This window comes from Procambarus clarkii, chromosome 77, assembly GCF_040958095.1.
Source record: "Procambarus clarkii isolate CNS0578487 chromosome 77, FALCON_Pclarkii_2.0, whole genome shotgun sequence".
Lineage (NCBI taxonomy): Eukaryota > Metazoa > Arthropoda > Malacostraca > Decapoda > Cambaridae > Procambarus > Procambarus clarkii.
Window position 1 is genome coordinate 19232694 of NC_091226.1, and position 20365 is coordinate 19253058.

Consider the following 20365-nt stretch of genomic DNA (forward strand, 5'->3'; position numbering starts at 1 on the left):
TTCTAGGAAGGTTTAGTGTTGCATTGGAGGACTGTCACACGCACGCACGCACACACACACACACACACACACACACACACACACACACACACACACACACACACACACACACACACACACACACACACACACACACACACACATACACACATGTGGTGGAGGCTGACTCCATACACAGTTTCAAATGTAGATATGATAGAGCCCAGTAGGCTCAGGAACCTGTACACCTGTTGATTGACAGTTGAGAGGCGGGACCAATGAGCCAGAGCTCAACCCCCGCAAGCACAATTTGGTGAGTACACACACATACACAGTTTCAGTGTCAGAGTAGTTAACAGATGGAATGCATTAGGAAGTGATGTGGTGGAGGCTGACTCCATACACAGTTTCAAATGTAGATATGATAGAGCCCAGTAGGCTCAGGAACCTGTACACCTGTTGATTGACAGTTGAGAGGCGGGACCAAAGAGCCAGAGCTCAACCCCCGCAAGCACAAATAGGTTAATACACACACACAGTTGAATGACAGTTGAGAGGCGGAACCAAAGAGCCAGAGCTCAACCCCCGCAAGCACAAATAGGTTAATACACACACACAGTTGAATGACAGTTGAGAGGCGGAACCAAAGAGCCAGAGCTCAACCCCCGCAAGCACAAATTAATACACACACCAGAATCTTACAACTCATAAAGCAATCCCCCAAAATCTATGCACATACTAGCAAAAATTCCTGCGTATTAATACACACACACACACAAAAAAAAATACAATTGAGCTTCACGGTAGAAGTAACATATTCTCCGAGCCGCTTCGCTGATCCCATAAAAAGCCAGAACGGAATTCACACATCAATTAAATAACTTCACGGTAACTAAATTTCCCATGCGTCGGTTCAAGCCTCTCCTGTGTGGGTGTACGGCACAATACTGTCGCTATAATTCTCCTTAATCACTATACGATTTCCTGCAATTGTTCCTTGGCTCTTTCCAAGCACTTGGGCTGGACGGTAGAGCGACGGTCTCGCTTCATGCAGGTCGGCGTTCAATCCCCGACCGTCCACAAGTGGTTGGGGCACCATTCCTTTCCCTCCGTCCCATCCCAAATCCTTATCCTGATTGATGATTGATGAAGATTAAGCCACCCAAGAGGTGGCACGGGCATGAATAGCCCGTAAGTGGTGGCCCTTTCGAGCCATTACCAGTATCAAAAGATGATACTGGAGATCTGTGGAGGCGCAACTGCACCCTGCGTGACGGGAGATGTCTCCCGGACCAAGTGGTGACCAAATGGTGCCTTATCCTGACCCCTTCCCAGTGCTATATAGTCGTAATGGCTTGGGGCTTTCCCCATGAGTAAGGGAAGGGTGAGGAGGAGGATGGAGGTGAAGATGTATGGGAGAATAGGTGAATGAATTATGGGTTAAAAGGCAGAAGGCATGCAGGAATTGCTAGGTGATGGGTGAGTGAATGAAGAGATGAGTGAATAGTAAGGAGATGAATAGAGGGGTATAGGGAGAACAGAAAAACGTGATATCGATCATTTCGGTTTTCAACTCTTTTTTGACCATGTCGTAGCTCAGTCGATTAAGGCAGCGTCTGGGATGCTCTCAGACGCAGGTTCGAATCCTCGTCACGGCCCTTGTGGATTTGTTCATTTGATGCATCACGTTATTGTGATCTCTGTGTGTGACACACTCCAAGCTGACACTCCAAGTTGACCCTCCAAGTTGACCCTCCAAGTTGACACTCCAAGCTGACCCTCCAAGCTGACCCTCCAAGTTGACCCTCCAAGTTGACACTCCAAGTTGACCCTCCAAGCTGACCCTCCAAGTTGACCCTCCAAGTTGACACTCCAAGTTGACCCTCCAAGTTGACCCTCCAAGCTGACCCTCCAAGTTGACCCTCCAAGTTGACACTCCAAGTTGACCCTCCAAGCTGACCCTCCAAGTTGACCCTCCAAGTTGACCCTCCAAGTTGACCCTCCAAGTTGACACTCCAAGTTGACCCTCCAAGTTGACCCTCCAAGTTGACCCTCCAAGTTGACCCTCCAAGTTGACCCTCCAAGTTGACACTCCAAGCCAAGGAACACTCCCTACTTGGGTTCCTTCATATATTAGACGTTATCTTCAGTCTGAAGGCTGTTTTAACACCATGGGGGCTTCAGTTCACCTCAACCCATGAGACAAATCATCTCTTATCACACTTGTATTTGCAAAGTCATTTGTCAACCACAAAACCAACTCTCAACTACATAGCCAGAAGTCATCGATAAAACTTGTTTCTAGTTACAAACTGGTTTTACAAACCAGTTCTCAGCCAAAAACTAAGCTCTCATCCGCAAAGTTATCTTTCATCTGTAAAGTTTATCTACCGGTTCAGATCTCGGTCAGAAAGATTGTGTGCAGGCGATGAGTCACAATAACGTGGCTGAAGTATGTTGACCAGACCACACACTAGAAGGTGAAGGGACGACGACGTTTCGGTCCGTCCTGGACCATTCTCAAGTCGATTCAAGACTTGAGAATGGTCCAGGACGGACCGAAACGTCGTCGTGCCTTCACCTTCTATTAATTGACTTGAGAATGGTCCAGGACGGACCGAAACGTCGTTGTGCCTTCACCTTCTATTAATTGACTTGAGAATGGTCCAGGACGGACCGAAACGTCGTTGTGCCTTCACCTTCTATTAATTGACTTGAGAATGGTCCAGGACGGACCGAAACGTCGTCGTCCCTTCACCTTCTATTAATTGACTTGAGAATGGTCCAGGACGGACCGAAACGTCGTCGTCCCTTCACCTTCTAGTGTGTGGTCTGGTCAACAAAGACTGTACTCACCCACAAAGTACTCAAAATATACAACGACTGTACTCTCTTAACAGCGTTAAAACCACAACAGTCTATTTAACCACACATCCGGCTCTCGACCACAAACCCGAGACAGATCTACCGATTTTCAAACACGACACCCGAGGCGGAACCGAACTAACCTAACCTTCATGGCGTTTCCTTGTGTATACGATACTTGCGTATACGATTCCTTGCGTATACGATTCCTTGCGTATACGATACTTGCGTATACGATACTTGCGTATACGATTCCTTGCGTATACGATTCCTTGCGTATACGATTCCTTGCGTATACGATACTTGCGTATACGATTCCTTGCGTATACGATACTTGCGTATACGATACTTGCGTATACGATTCCTTGCGTATACGATTCCTTGCGTATACGATTCCTTGCGTATACGATTCCTTGCGTATACGATACTTGCGTATACGATTCCTTGCGTATACGATACTTGCGTATACGATACTTGCGTATACGATTCCTTGCGTATACGATTCCTTGCGTATACGATTCCTTGCGTATACGATACTTGCGTATACGATTCCTTGCGTATACGATACTTGCGTATACGATTCCTTGCGTATACGATACTTGCGTATACGATTCCTTGCGTATACGATAAATCTGAGTGCATAGTTACACACCCAGTCATCGCGGTGAATATAACGCTTCGTGCTGCTAGCGTCAACGCTTAGATTACCACTTTAAGTATGGGTTTCACGGGTTCGAGTCGCTTCTACTGCAACTGCTGACTTCGTCGCTATCTTCAGAATTAAGCTTATATACTTCTCATGTTTAACATTGTGGTATCACATTTGTGGTGATATTTAAATTCACACTCACAGAGATGTAGATATGATATGTAGTTTCAAATGTATGTAGTTTCATACAGTTTTTATGTAGTTTTCCATCGATATGTAGTTTCAAATGTAGATATGATAGAGCCCAGTAGGCTCAGGAACCTGTACACCAGTTAATTGACAGTTGAGAGGCGGGACCAAAGAGCCAGAGCTCAACCCCCGCAAGCACAAATAAGTGAGTACACACACACACACACACACACACACACACACACACACACACACACACACACACACACACACACACACTCACACACAGATATGATAGAGCCCAGTAGGCTCGGGAACCTGTACACCAGTTGATTGACAGTTGAGAGGCGGGACCAAAGAGCCAGAGCTCAACCCCCGCAAACACAACTAGGTGAGTAGGTGAGTACACACACACACACACACACACACACACACACACACACACACACACACACATACACACACACACGCACACACACACACACACACTCTCGGGCATAGCTACGATTATTGAGTTAAGGACGCCTGAACCTCTCAGAAACAAAGGGATGCGAACCCAACATTTCAACAGGAACCAATAAAGATCTGAACCTCATGTCACTAGAGGACAGACAAATCAAAGCAGATCAAGATATTCTATTTAATCAACTATAAGATCTTTTTCAGAGTAAAGGGAATAAAAACATAGAATAGATTATAAGTTGAAGAAGTGGAGAAAAGCTACATACAATGATTGATAAGTTTGATAACTCTAGGAATTAGAAATCAACTACATTAAACGCTAAGAGTGATTGATAAAGATTAAGCCACCCAAGAGGTGGCACGGGCATGAATAGCCCGTAACTAAACGCTAAGAGGAGAGCCCGGGAGCTAAAGCTTAGCCGTACACACACCTACTGTCATTTTTATGTCTGACACACATACGCTTATTATTTTCTTTTACCTTTTGTTCGTTGAAAAGATGAAACATTTTGGCAATTTTAATATCAGAGAACGAGATGAAAAAAAAGGATAATTAAATAATTCTAGAGAGAGAGAGAGAGAGAGAGAGAGAGAGAGAGAGAGAGAGAGAGAGAGAGAGAGAGAGAGAGAGAGAGAGAGAGAGAGAGAGAGAGAGAGAGAGAGAATGAGAGACAGAGAGAATGAGAGAGAGAGAGAGCATGAGAGAGAGAGAGAGAGAGAGAGAGAGAGAGAGAGAGAGAGAGAGAGAGAGAGAGAGAGAGAGAGAGAGAGAGAGAGAGAGAGAGAGAGAGAGAGAGAGCATGAGAGAGAGCATGAGAGAGAGAGAGAGAGAGAGAGAGAGAGAGAGAGAGAGAGAGAGAGAGAGAGAGAGAGAGAGAGAGAGAGAGAGAGAGAGAGAGAGAGAGAGAGAGAGAGAGAGAGAAAAACGAATATCTGCAATTTCGCAAAAACTTTCCCACAATTCTATTCAATTCTTTCATTCGCATTAAGAATCCAGTCAACGATTCAAATCCTCACAGTGTCATATTTAACCTTATGAAATATAATTTAAAACTCAAGAAAATATGTATTTGGTAATAAAACCAGTAGACCGAAACGCTTGTCTATCTTCAATGGTAAGCTGCAAGAGTAACAATTAAGTTAATTACGAACAATCAGTGTCTTTGTTCATGATTCCAACCAAGATGGGAGTGAAGACAAGAGGGTAGAATATGGATCTGACGCAGGAATTCAAGGGAGGATACCAGCAAATACACCCTCACAAATACACCCCCACAAATACACCCCCACGAATACATCTTCACGAATACATACCCACGAATACACCCCCACAAATACATACCCACGAATACATCCTCACGAATACACTCCCACAAATACACCCCCACAAATACATACCCACGAATACATCCTCACAAATACACCCCCACAAATACACCCCCACAAATACATACTCACGAATACACCCCCACAAATACATACTCACAAATACACACCCACGAATACATCCTCACGAATACATACCCATAAATACACACCCACAAATACACACCCACGAATACATCCTCACGAATACATACCCACAAATACACACCCACGAATACACCCCACGAATTCACCCCCACAAATACACCCCCACAAATACACCCCCACGAATACACCCCACGAATACACCCCCCACAAATACACCCCCACGAATACACCCACGAATACACACCCACGAATATACACCCACATTTGTACAAATGTACGAAAATCTAATAACGAAAATACAGCAGGGGCCAGATTCAGAAAGCAGTTACGTAAGCACTCACGAACCTGGGACCAGATTCAGAAAGCAGTTACGTAAGCACTCACGAACCTGGGACCAGATTCAGAAAGCAGTTACGTAAGCACTCACGAACCTGGGACCAGATTCAGAAAGCAGTTACGCAAGCACTTACGAACCTGGGGCCAGATTCAGAAAGCAGTTACGCAAGCACTTACGAACCTGGGGCCAGATTCAGAAAGCAGTTATGCAAGCACTTACGAACCTGGGGGCCAGATTCAGAAAGCAGTTACGTAAGCACTTACGAACCTGGGGCCAGATTCAGAAAGCAGTTACATAAGCACTTACGAACCTGGGGCCAGATTCAGAAAGCAGTTACGCAAGCACTTACGAACCTGTGGCCTGATTCACGAAGCAGTTACGTAAGCACTTACGAACCTGGGGCCAGATTCACAAAGCAGTTATGTAAGCACTTACGAACCTGGGACCAGATTCATAAAGCAGTTACGTAAGCACTTACGAACCTGGGGCCAGATTCACAAAGCAGTTACTTAAGCACTTACGAACCTGGGGCCAGATTCACGAAGCAGTTACGTAAGCACTTACGAACCTGGGGCCAGATTCACGAAGAGGTACGCAAGTACTTACGAACCTGTCCATCTTTTTCTCAATCTTTGGTGGCTTTGTTTACAATTATTAAACAGTTAATGAGCTCCGAAGCACCAGGAGGCTGTTTATAACAATAACAACAGTTGATTGGCAAGTTTTCATGCTTGTAAACTGTTTAATAAATGTAACCAAAGCCGTCAAAGATTATAGGAAAGATGTACACGTTCGTAGGTACTTGCGTAACTGCTTCATGAATCTGGCCCCAGGTTCGTAAGTACTTGCGTAACTGTTTCGTGAATCTGGTCCCAGATTCTCAAGAAGTCACAAGCAACAGTGTTGAACTATCACAAGTCAAGCCAGGCCTTAGGCCGGGCGTGGGCAGTAGAAGCCCAGTCTTAAGTATTATCCCAGTAGTACTACTTAAGTAGTACTTAAGTAGTACTCCCAGAACCCAGTCTTAAGTATTATCACCTGTATAGAAACTCTAGGTATTCATATGCAGGCGAGGAGTCACAATAACGTGGCTGAACTATGTTGACCAGACCACACACTAGAAGGTGAAGGGACGACGACGACGTTTCGGTCCGTCCTGGACCATTCTCGAGTCGATTGTGACTTGAGAATAGTCTCACAATCGACTTGAGAATGGTCCAGGACGGACCGAAACGTCGTCGTCCCTTCACTTTCTAGGTATTATCACTAGGTATTCCCCCAAGTATGCTTGTTCCTCCTACAAGACTAGTGCTAACTAGGGTCAAAAAACCTACTGAAGACGATTCAGGTAGTCTGGAAACATGTACATTTCCAGTGCTTTTAGAGTTTTATAGTTTATAGTACTTTTATAGTGCTTTTATAGTGCTTTTATAGTGCTTTTATAGTACTTTTATAGTGCTTTTATATTTATAATTATGCGAACAAGCCTGAATGGTCCCCAGGACAATATGCAACTGAAAACTCACACCCCAGAAGTGACTCGAACCCATACTCCCAGGAGCCACGCAACTGGTATGTACAAGACGCCTTAATCCACTTGACCATCACGACCGGACATAATGAGGTGATAGCCGAGGCTATTTGAACCACCCCACCGCCGGCACTCGGATAGTTATCTTGGGCATAGCATTTTACCAAATCACCTCATTCTTTGGGGCACACGTGAGGAACACAAATGCGAACAAGCCTGAATGGTCCCCAGGACAATATGCAATATTTATAATTATCAAACGAAGGTAAGCCAAGCCTCTATTATATTTGAAAGAATCTTTGGGTTTATATACTTGTGTCCCAATAACCTCCAACTATAATGCGGACCGATAAAATATACTAATGTACGGAAAAAATATATTGATAAAAATACAGATAAAACAGAATATACACATTTGAAACAATTATTGATTTACGATTAAAAAAAAATAGAGAGAGGGTAGGCGAGATGATCCTTAATTGGTTATGAACAACCACTACAATATAGACAAACAATAAAACAATAACATGAACAAAAAATGATAATAAAGATAAAAAAGAAGATAAAAAGATAAAAAACATATTTTGCAAGAGTATAATTGAATGTAGAAGAATGCGCAAGAGAAGAATGGAATGGTACTCACTGGGATTGTCTCCGGGCGAAGTTGTTATCGTTTTTGATGTAGCTACTCAGAACGAAATGTCCATGTAGCACGGGCTATGGTGAGCCCGGGCGAAGATATACCACGGGAGAACTCCTAGAGCCGAACCCCCACCACCACCACCCTTCACTTACCTTAAACTGGCGGCCGTGATGCGTGCTCTGTGGAGAGAACAACAATTATTGCATACAGATAATTGGTTGTAATTGCGAATTGCAAATCTACCGTGACATATAGACGCGCACACGTACACATACACACACACACACACACACACACACACACACACACACACACACACACACACACACACACACACACACACACACACACACACACAGATGAGTCACAGAGAAGTTGGAAAGTTTTCTTTTAGCGTGAGAGTAGTGGACAAAATGGAATGCACTTAAGGAACAGGTTGTGGAAGCAAACTCTATTCATAATTTTCAAACTAGGTATGATAGGGAAATAGGACCGGAGTCATTGTTGTAAACAACCGATGGCTCGAAAGGCGGGATCCAAGAGTCAATGCTCGATCCTGCAGACACAAAGAGCTGAGTACAAATAGATGAGTACACACAAAAACACATGCGACCTCAGATCACTGAAAAGATTTACAGAACAAAAAATTGTACCACTTCCGGGCTATTCATGCCCGTGCCACCTCTTGGGTGGCTTAATCTTCATCAATCAATCAATCTGCTGTTGATCCTGGCTTCAATCCCGCTTTGTAAGCATCAACTCAATTCAACTTCCAGCGGTATTCCCCACCTCCTAGGCCAGTGGCAAGGGAAAAGATATAGGGAATAACAGTCGTCTTGAGAATGGTCCAGGACGGACCGAAACGTCGTCGTCCCTTCACCTTCTAGTGTGTTACAATTGACTTGAGAATGGTCCAGGACGGACCGAAACGTCGTCGTCCCTTCACCTTCTAGTGTGTTACAATTGACTTGAGAATGGTCCAGGACGGACCGAAACGTCGTCGTCCCTTCACCTTCTAGTGTGTTACAATTGACTTGAGAATGGTCCAGGACGGACCGAAACGTCGTCGTCCCTTCACCTTCTAGTGTGTTACAATTGACTTGAGAATGGTCCAGGACGGACCGAAACGTCGTCGTCCCTTCACCTTCTAGTGTGTTACAATTGACTTGAGAATGGTCCAGGACGGACCGAAACGTCGTCGTCCCTTCACCTTCTAGTGTGTGGTCTGGTCAACATACTTCAGCCCCGTTATTGTGACTCCTCGCCTGCATAGGGAACAACAGTGCCATCTTGCTCAAGCCGTGATAGCACACCCTAGCACACACACCTGCCTCTTAACACATACACCTGCCTCTTAACACACACACCTGCCTCTTAACACATACACCTGCCTCTAGCACATACACCTGCGTCTAACACATACACCTGCCTCTAGCACATACACCTGCCTCTTAACACATACACCTGCCTCTAGCACATACACCTGCCTCTTAACACATACACCTGCCTCTTAACACACACACCTGCGTCTAACACACACACCTGCCTTTTAACACACACACCTGCCTCTTAACACATACACCTGCCTCCAGGCTGACACTCCCGCTAAACTATCACCAATAAAGCGAACATTATTGGCAATCTCCGCCTTGCTGCCTCATACAACGGTATGATCGTGGGTCAGTGTATTCGCTGTGATAGGGTGTATTAGGGGGCGGGTTTTGACTTTATTTTCCTTCTGTGTTGCTATCTGTTGCTGTTTATGCTGGAATTACACGTGTAATGCATTATATCAAACGTGATTACCTCCTGTTTTATTGTCTGTGTATCCTATTGTTAATGTGTGCTTTTGTGTGTGGGGGGGGGGGTGTGGGTGTGTGTGTGTGTGTGTGTGTACTCACCTAATGAGTACACACACACACACACACAAAAGCACACATTACCAATAGGATACACAGACAATGGGAATGTGTGTGTGTGTGTGTGTGTGTGTGTGTGTGTGTGTGTGTGTGTGTACTCACCTAATGAGTACACACACACACACACACAAAAGCACACATTACCAATAGGATACACAGACAATGGGAATGTGTGTGTGTGTGTGTGTGTGTGTGTGTGTGTGTGTGTGTGTGTGTGTGTGTGTGTGTGTGTGTGTGTGTGTGTGTGTGTGTGTGTGTGTGTGTGTGTGTGCGCTTGTCTCTGAATTCGTATCCACGCCCGGGCTAAACTCTGCTTTACAACGTTAGTGAGTTACGGGTCAATTTCCTTAATTTCACGAATCTCATTCCCAATAAAGGGGAATAACACGAAATGGGGTATATTAGAAGCCGTTTCTTTACTCAAAAGATAACTTATCATGATAACACCAACCATGGGATATCTTGAAGCTAAATCTGGTCAGGTTTCAAGTCGACATTTTGAGCAGAAAATACGCTCATAGCTGAAACTTTAACAGGTTTTCGTGGGGAAAAATATTATACCCATGACTTCCAAAAGGATTTATTGGGAGTTAATGTGTATTCAACGAAATGTGCCATGTAGCACGGGCTATGGCGAGCCCGTGGAACCTTTCCAGTAATATGCAGAAGTTGCAAGTCTGGTATTTCGGGAAAATACTTTGTCAACTATGATCATATTTTTCAAGTTTTATCTTGTATATTTATGTACAAATCTGTTTGCTTGTTGACTAAACCAGACACTAGAGAGTGAAGGGACGACGACGTTTCGGTTCGTCCTGGACCATTCTCAAGTCGATTGTGGTCCAGGACGGACCGAAACGTCGTCGTCCCTTCACTATCTAGTGTGTGGTTTGGTCAACATATTTCAGCCACGTTATTGTGACTCCTCGTCTGTTTTCTTGTAATTTATTAAAGCCATCTAACAGCCACGAGGGCAGAGGAAGGTGGGGGGGGGGGGGAGAGGGGGGGAGGGAGGGGGGCAGCAGATATGATATTTTGAATTTCTTGATTGCAAAAGCATCGTCAGTTTTAAATTCTGGTGTTGATGTGCATTATTATTTTCTTCCATTTATCTGCCCGTGTTTGTTCTGTCTTCCGTTGGGTTAACAGGCAATTGGGGCCCCGCTGATTCCCCCTCATCAATATTGACTACATTAGTCCCTGTTATTCCATCGATTCCGTTGACTATAATCCCTGTTATTCCCGTTGGCTTCATCGCCTCTGATGACCCCTGTTGACTCTGGCCCGAAATTTCTACGCCAACGGTAATTATCAACGGATTGTCAGGTTATCTTGAGGTTATCTTGAGATGATTTAAAACAAACGCCAACGGTAACTATCAGCGGATTGTCAGGTTTATCTTGAGGTTATCTTGTGATGATTTCGGGGCTTTAGTGTCCCCGTGGCCCGGTCCTCGACCAGGCCTCCACCCCCAGGAAGCAGCCCGTGACAGCTGACTAACACCCAGGTACCAATTTTACTGCTAGGTAACAGGGGCATAGGGTGAAAGAAACTCTGCCCATTGTTTCTCGCCGGCGCCTGGGCATTGGGCTCAAGTGCCCAAATGAGCCACAGAGATATTACAAAGAACTTTTTTAGTGTCAGAGTGGTTGACAAATGGAATGCATTAGGCAGTAATGTGGTGGAGGCTGACTCCATACACAGTTTCAAGTGTAGATATGATAGAGCCCAATAGGCTCAGGAACCTGTACACCAGTTGATTGACAGTTGAGAGGCGGGACCAAAGAGCCAGAGCTCAACCCCCTCAAGCACAGCCGTGTACAACTAGTAACGTACACACACGGACGCACACATACGTACATGCGCGTCCGTGTGTGTACAGACGCGCATGGACGTCCACGCGCATACGTCCATGCGCGTTCCCATGTAATAACAGGGAACGAATCTATCGGTTAAATGTCAAGAAAATTTCAAATTATAGCGATAGACAACGACCTGTCACGAAGATTACAAGTCGATCACCAGGAACAAGAGGCGTGATGACTCTACGACACGTTCCTGCCGTAAGCGATTGGGCTCAAAGTGTGCGCGTTAACAAAAATGATGTCAGTGATAAAGGAATGAGGTGTGACATCATCCAAGTAAACTTGTACAAACATCAGACGTCACGTCTGATGACAAACGACTTGAGAATGGTCCAGGACGGACCGAAACGTCGTCGTCCCTTCACCTTCTAGTGTGTGGTCTGGTCAACATACTATAGCCACGTTATTGTGACTCATCGCCTGCATGATGCATACGGGCTATGATGAGCCCGTAACTTACCTGGCACAGGAGCGGGGCAAGTAGCACGGGCTATGGTGAGCCCGTAACTTACCTGACACAGGAGCGGTGCCTCGGAGGAAGCACCAAGCCATTACGACTACACAAGGGTCCAAGATAAGCATTTGGGATGGGACCGGGGGGGGGGAAAGGAATGGTGCCCAACCTCTTGTGGACGGTCGGGGATTGAACGCCGACCTGCATGAAGCGAGACCGTCGCTCAAGCATAATGGAGATATCTATCAGTTGGCGGCATTTCAAACAAAAGCAATAACAGTACAAATTTCATATGTGTCTACGTACAATCACAACACGAAGGGTGTAGTTCCAAGATGACAAGATGACGATTAAGTCACCCAAAAGGTGGCACGGGCATGAATAGCCCGTAAGTGGTGGCCCTTTTGAGCCATTTACCAGTATCAAGAGCTGATACTGGAGATCTGTGGAGGTGCAAGTGCACTCTGCGTGACGGGAGATGTCTCCCATGAATGTGTCCAAGATGACGATTAAACCATCCAAAAGGTGGCACGGGCATGAATAGCCCGTAAGTGGTGGCCCTTTTGAGCCATTTACCAGTATCAAGAGCTGATACTGGAGATCTGTGGAGGTGCAACTGCACCCTGCGTGACGGGAGATGTCTCCCGGACCAAGTGTGTGGTGGTGGTGTAGTTCAATAGCCCGCGGTTAGTCAATAGTCAAGACGGTTCGACACCTCTACTGGTTATTAGGTTCGAATGTGTTGGAATAGATTGATTGATTGATGAAGATTAAGCCACCCAAAAGGTGGCACGGGCATGAATAGCCCGTAAGTGGTGGTGTTGGAATAAGTTATTAGGCTCGAATATATTGGAATAAGTTATTAGGCTCGAATATATTAGAATAAGTTATTAGGCTCGAATATATTAGAATAAGTTATTAGGCTCGAATATATTAGAATAAGTTATTAGGCTCGAATATATTAGAATAAGTTATTAGGCTCGAATATATTGGATAGGTTATTAGGCTCGAAGATATTTTGGGATAGGTTATGCTATATTTGGGTTGGCTGGGTTAGGTTGGTTTGCGTTAGGTGAGATGAAGTTAAAAATGAGTAAGGAATGGTTAGGATAGATTAGGATAGATTGGGTTGGATTAGGTGAGGTTAGACTGAATAAGGTTGAGTTTGTTTGGTTAGGTTTACGTTAGGTTAGATTAAGTAATGTTAGGTTCGGTGAGGGTTTGGTTAGGTTAGCTTAGCTTAGGTTAGGTTAGGTTAGGTTAGATTGAGTAAGTTTAGGTTAAGTTAGGTGAGGTTTGGTTAGGTTAGGTTAGGTTAGATTGAGTAAGGTTAGGTTAAGTTACGTGAGGTTTGGTTAGGTTAGAATAGGTTAGATGAGGTTTAGACATACATTGGTGAACTGTCTTGTGTACAAATCCACAAGGGCCGTGACAACGGTTCGAACCTACGTCCAAGAGGCTCGTAGGTTCGAAGCCTCGTCACGGCCCTTGTGGATTTATTCATTTGATGCATCACGCTATTGTAATTTCTGTCTATCTTGTGTACACTGCAATAGTTGAATCCTAATAATTGAATTCTAACAATAGATATCATCAATGATGTCTCACAAACACACAAACAAATATAATGCCAACATGCAAACGCACAAATACAAATAAACGCACAAATACAAATATATTTCACATTTTGAAAATGGTGATCGCGCACAATAGATGTTTACACATTTTTTAAAACGAACCTCAACAAACGCCAGGAACGTGATGTCATGCAATGAACCAATCACAGCAAGCGTGTAGAACGTTGCATTATGCAATATGCATTATACAATATGCATTATGTATATGAGTGGGATTGGGGGGTTATAGATAGGAGCTGCCTCGTATGGGCCAATAGGCCTTCTGCAGTTGCCTGTGTTCTTATGTTCTTAAGTATATGAGTGGGATTGGGTGGTTATAGATAGGAGCTGCCTCGTATGGGCCAATAGGCCTTCTGCAGTTGCCTGTGTTCTTATGTTCTTAAGTATATGAGTGGGATTGGGTGGTTATAGATAGGAGCTGCCTCGTATGGGCCAATAGGCCTTCTGCAGTTGCCTGTGTTCTTATGTTCTTAAGTATATGAGTGGGATTGGGTGGTTATAGATAGGAGCTGCCTCGTATGGGCTAATAGGCCTTCTGCAGTTACCTTTGTTCTTATGTTCTTAATAGTATCATTTAGATTAATTAGTGTCGATTTTACGAAGGATGATAACAAACAGAAATAAAAGTTTATATATATAACATTTATTTTTATAAATATATATATATATATATATATATATATATATATATATATATATATATATATATATATATATATATATATATATATATATATATATATCTACATTTTAGTGAGGTGGATGGGGTGAGGTGGCATTAATAGGGTATTATAGGATGGATATATATATATATATATATATATATATATATATATATATATATATATATATATGTATAACAGAAAACTCTTAACCCATAAAGGATTCGAACCCAGACAGCCAGGGCGCCATGCCCTATGGCGTGTCTAATGCTATTTAAAATTTAAACATGTTAAAAAAATTTTTTAAAGCATTAAACTTGTTTTTTAAATATAAATACAATAAATACAATAGTATAACATTTACCTATACTATATATGTAATATTGTGAGTTTAGTCCAGTATTGTAGATTTTGTCCAATTTGTGTGAAATAAATCGTGAATTTTATATAAAAATTAAGAAGTGATTATGGAAATATTAACACACAAACACACATAGCTAACATACATATACACACACATAGCTGACATACATATACACACACATAGCTGACATACATATACACACACATAGCTAACATACATATACACACACATAGCTAACATACATATACACACACATAGCTGACATACATATACACACATAGCTAACATACATACACACACACATAGCTAACATACATATACACACACATAGCTGACATACATATACACACATAGCTAACATACATATACACACATAGCTAACATACATATACACACATAGCTAACATACATATACACACACATAGCTAACATACATATACACACACATAGCTGACATACATATACACACACATAGCTAACATACATATACACACATAGCTAACATACATATACACACATAGCTAACATACATATACACACACATAGCTAACATACATATACACACACATAGCTAACATACATATACACACACATAGCTGACATACATATACACACATAGCTAACATACATACACACACACATAGCTAACATACATATACACACACATAGCTAACATACATATACACACACATAGCTAACATACATATACACACATAGCTAACATACATATACACACACATAGCTGACATACATATACACACACATAGCTAACATTCATATATATATACACACGCTAAAATATAGACTCATCCGGGGGCTCTTAAATTACTGATTCCCTCCAAATTTGTCGCCATTTTCCGAGTCATTACCATTGCAAATGTGACAGTAGCGGAGACAGGTGTGGACTGTAGACAGATAAGGTGACTGTCCCCCCACCACCACCGTCCCTCTACGGGAGGGGGGTTTTTGCTCCCCCCCCCCTTCCCTGTGCCACCCATTGCCCCCCAGAGCACCAGGTGGTGTCCCTATGTCCCATCCCCATTCCAAACCTTCACATCGGTCCAGGACCAATCTTACAACTCATCATCCTCATCACCCAACACGCATAATCATCCTGATTCATCACTACCACCTACCTAACTTCCTATCAATTAACAATACAATCCTCCAATCTGGCAACCGTGCCAGGTAAATCCAATACGAGCTCACCATAGCCCGTGCTACTTGGAACTTGTTCCAAGTAGCTGAATCTATAACAACAATAACCTTCAATCTTTCCATCATTCACCACAAACCTTAATTTCCCTAGGGCCGTGACGAGGATTCGAACCTACGTCCGAGAGCATCCCAGACGCTGTCTTAATCGACTGAGCTACGACATGGTCAAAAGAATTGCAACCGGAAGTTCTTCTGACCTTATTCGGATCCTGCAGCCTCTCCGAGACACAAACCAGCAATTCTTTTGACCATGTGGTAGCTCAGTCGATTCAGGCAGCGTCTGGGATGCTCTCGGACGTAGGTTCGAATCCTCGTCACGGCCCTTGTGGATTTGTTCATTTGATGCATCAAGCTATTGTGTCCAACGACATTTTTTTGTGTTAAAAGCCTGTACTAACATATTGTTAAGACTATCCTATAGCTTTTATAACATACGCAACTCTTTATACAGTTTTATTTTAATGATTCTCTGTAGACTTTTCCTGTCATATTTTTATTAGCTTTTCAGAATGATATCTTCTTCAAAGTTACCATAAATTATTTTGAATCGCATAATTTGGGACAGGGGCCTCGTAGCCTGGTGGATAGCGCGCAGGACTCGTAATTCTGTGGCGCGGGTTCGATTCCCGCACGAGGCAGAAACAAATGGGCAAAGTTTCTTTCACCCTGAATGCCCCTGTTACCTAGCAGTAAAATAGGTACCTGGGTGTTAGTCAGCTGTCACGGGCTGCTTCCTGGGGGTGGAGGCCTGGTCGAGGACCGGGCCGCGGGGACACTAAAAAAAAAAAAGCCCCGAAATCATCTCAAGATAACCTCAAGATCAAGAATTTCCTTCTGAGCTTTGTTCTTTAAGATCCAGGAGCCAGATTCACGAAGCAGTTACGCAAGTACTTACGAACGTGTACATCTTTCCTCAATCTTTGACGGCTTTGGTTACATTTATTAAACAGTTTACAAGCATGAAAACTTGCCAATCAACTGTTGTTATTGTTATAAACAGCCTCCTGGTGCTTCGGAGCTCATTAACTGTTTAATAATTGTAAACAAAGCCGCCAAAGATTGAGAAAAGATGTACAGGTTCGTAAGTGCTTGCGTAACTGCTTCGTGAATCTAGCCCCAAGTATAATATGCAGTATCGATATTCAAAAATTATTTGTTCGCAGAAATGTGTGTATAATCACGTTTGGAATAACTTATCAAGCGCCACTTCACTATTTTTGCTAAGTTACCCTTTATTCTGTACCTCATTTCACTGAACACATCTATATCCCAACTTATTACATATATTTAAAATAGCACAACTTTAAATTCAGTCAAAACGTGTAGTAACCAACTTATCACAATATTACTCATTATCTGGTTAAAGTTCAGATCTTCATATGAATTATCATACTGATATCGTATCTTGGTATATTTTTAAAAAATTTTTAGTAACTTTTTATTATGATATCTCAGTATTTATGTATTATAATCTATATAGGTCAAAATTATGATTAAAACATATGCCAGATGATGCTGCCTTCACGTGCTGGCAGGAGTATTGGGGCAGTCGAGGCTGTGAGTGTTCCTCTATTAATCCTTCTAGTTTGAACAAATCCACAAGGGCCGTGACGAGGATTCGAACCTGCGTCCGGGAGCATCCCAGACACTGCCTTAATCGACTGACCTACGACAGTCGCAGTGTCTGCGATGCTCATTAAGGCAGTGTCTGGGATGCTCCCGGACGCAGGGTCGAATCCTCGTCACGGCCCTTGTGGATTTGTTCATTTGATGCATCACGTTAGTGTGATCTCTGTGTGTGATTCTTGTTTGATGTGCCAGTGAATGTATACACTAATACATGCGTATACATGCGTATACATGTGAAATAGAGCTTCAAGATCACAGGTGTATTGGGTTATCAAATCAAATGTTTGAATTTATTCTAGTGAAATTATAACAAATCTTTTCAATTTGGAGGTTCAAATTTGATGTTGACCAGACCACACACTAGAAGGTGAAGGGACGACGACGTTTTGGTTCGTCCTGGACCATTCTCAAGTCGATTGTCTTTGTTCAATCGACTTGAGAATGGTCCAGGACGGACCGAAACGTCGTCGTCCCTTCACCTTCTAGTGTGTGGTCTGGTCAACATACTTTAGCCACGTTATTGTGACTCCTCGCCTTCAAATTTCATACTGACACACACACGCAGAATCCATTTGAGTCCCAATAAGAAATTTTAGGAATTATAAATTCCTTATTTAAGAAATAAACAACATAGAGGACAACATGCATGGAGTCTGCAACTGCCAGACACAATAGAAACATAGAACAGAAATAAGCAAAATTCACCACTGATAACCATCATGATTAATCAAACACTTCATCAATAAATAAAAGTTTAGTGTAGTACACTAAATGTGTAGTACTTTGTGTACTACTTAAGTCCTCACATTTACCATCTCACGTGAGGATGATTCATTGATGATTGATGAAGATTAAGCCACCCAAAAGGTGGCACGGGCATAAATAGCCCGTAGGTGGTGGCCCTTTTGAGCCATTACCAGTATCAAGAGCTGATACTGGAGATCTGTGGAGGTGCGACTGTACCCTGCGTGACGGGAGATGTCTCCTGTGCCTTTATAATCACTAGTACAGTGTATATCAATTTTACGGGTTATTCATGCCCGTGCCACCTCTTGGGTGGCCTAATCTTCATCAGTATATCTATTAGATATGAATAAAACATACACAACTGTTAAATTCTACTCTATTCTACTCTACTTCTACTAGAAGAGAATTTAGTACTCTATTCTAGAGTACTAAATTCTATTCTAGTACTCTAGAATAATGTACTCGAAACCTTGGTATTTCTATACATTATTCTTAGCATGTTGACCAGACCATACACTAGAAGTTGAAGGGACGACGACGTTTCGGTCCATCCTGGACCATTCTCAAGTCGATTGAGAATGTCGTCTTCGTCCCTTCACTTTCTAGTGTGTGGTCTGGTCAACATTAGCATAATATTATTTTATACACAAATGGCTGTCATGTATATTGCTGTGTAATTCATTCTTACACTCAGAAGTTACAGAAAAATTGGTAGATCAGGATGATTTCCCGGTTGCAATTCTTTTAACCATGTCGTAGCTCAGTCGATTAAGGCAGCGTCTGGGATCCTCTTGGACGTAGGTTCGAACCCTCGTCACGGCCCTTGTGGATTTGTTCATTAAAATTATCATGTCTCTTGTTCCATAAGACCTTCTCGTATACAGGCGATGAGTCACAATAACGTGGCTGAAGTATGTTGACCAGACCACACACTAGAAGGTGAAGGGACGACGACGTTTCGGTCCGTCCTGGACCATTCTCAAGTCGATTGTGTCGACTTGAGAATACAATCTCTGGCACACAATCGACTTGAGAATACAATCTCTGGCACACAATCGACTTGAGAATGGTCCAGGACGGACCGAAACGTCGTCGTCTCTTCAATTTCTAGTGTGTGGTCTGGTCAACCTTCTCGTATACACAAGACACAAAGGTGCCAATGTCCTTTGCGCGCGTCAACTCTTCGCCCTAATTGGCAATTCTCAAAGCGTTACTAACTCTTCAGTAAGACAGATGAGAGTATCATGGTGCCATATATAACAACTAGTGTCAAGCATAGTTTGGTCCACCAGGCTGTTGCTTGGAGCGGCCCGCAGGCCCACATATACCTGGTTGATGGGGTTCTGGGAGTTGTTCTACTGCCCAAGCCCGGCCCGAGGCCAGGCTTGACTTGTGAGAGTTTGGTCCACCAGGCTGTTGCTTGGAGCGGCCCGCAGGCCCACATATACCTGCTTGATGGGGTTCTGGGAGTTGTTCTACTGCCCAAGCCCGGCCCGAGGCCAGGCTTGACTTGTGAGAGTTTGGTCCACCAGGCTGTTGCTTGGAGCGGCCCGCAGGCCCACATATACTTGGTTGATGGGGTTCTGGGAGTTGTTCTACTGCCCAAGCCCGGCCCGAGGCCAGGCTTGACTTGTGAGAGTTTGGTCCACCAGGCTGTTGCTTGGAGCGGCCCGCAGGCCCACATATACCTGCTTGATGGGGTTCTGGGAGTTCTTCTACTGCCCAAGCCCGGCCCGAGGCCA

The 20365-nt window shown here is 43.5% G+C and overlaps 1 protein-coding gene across 2 annotated transcripts in view; it reads left to right on the forward strand.

The window, feature by feature from the left end:
* Positions 1-20365, forward strand: part of LOC123747166 (homeotic protein distal-less) — a 152289-nt gene that overhangs the window by 57471 nt on the left and 74453 nt on the right. Inside the window, exon 3 of one of the 2 annotated variants that reach the window (XM_069313961.1) lies at positions 17757-17804. The exons of the other annotated variant lie outside the window; for it this stretch is intronic. Within the exon in view, the coding sequence (XP_069170062.1) occupies positions 17757-17804 (48 nt within the window). The remainder of the gene's footprint in view (positions 1-17756; positions 17805-20365) is intronic. 2 annotated transcript variants of the gene reach the window in all.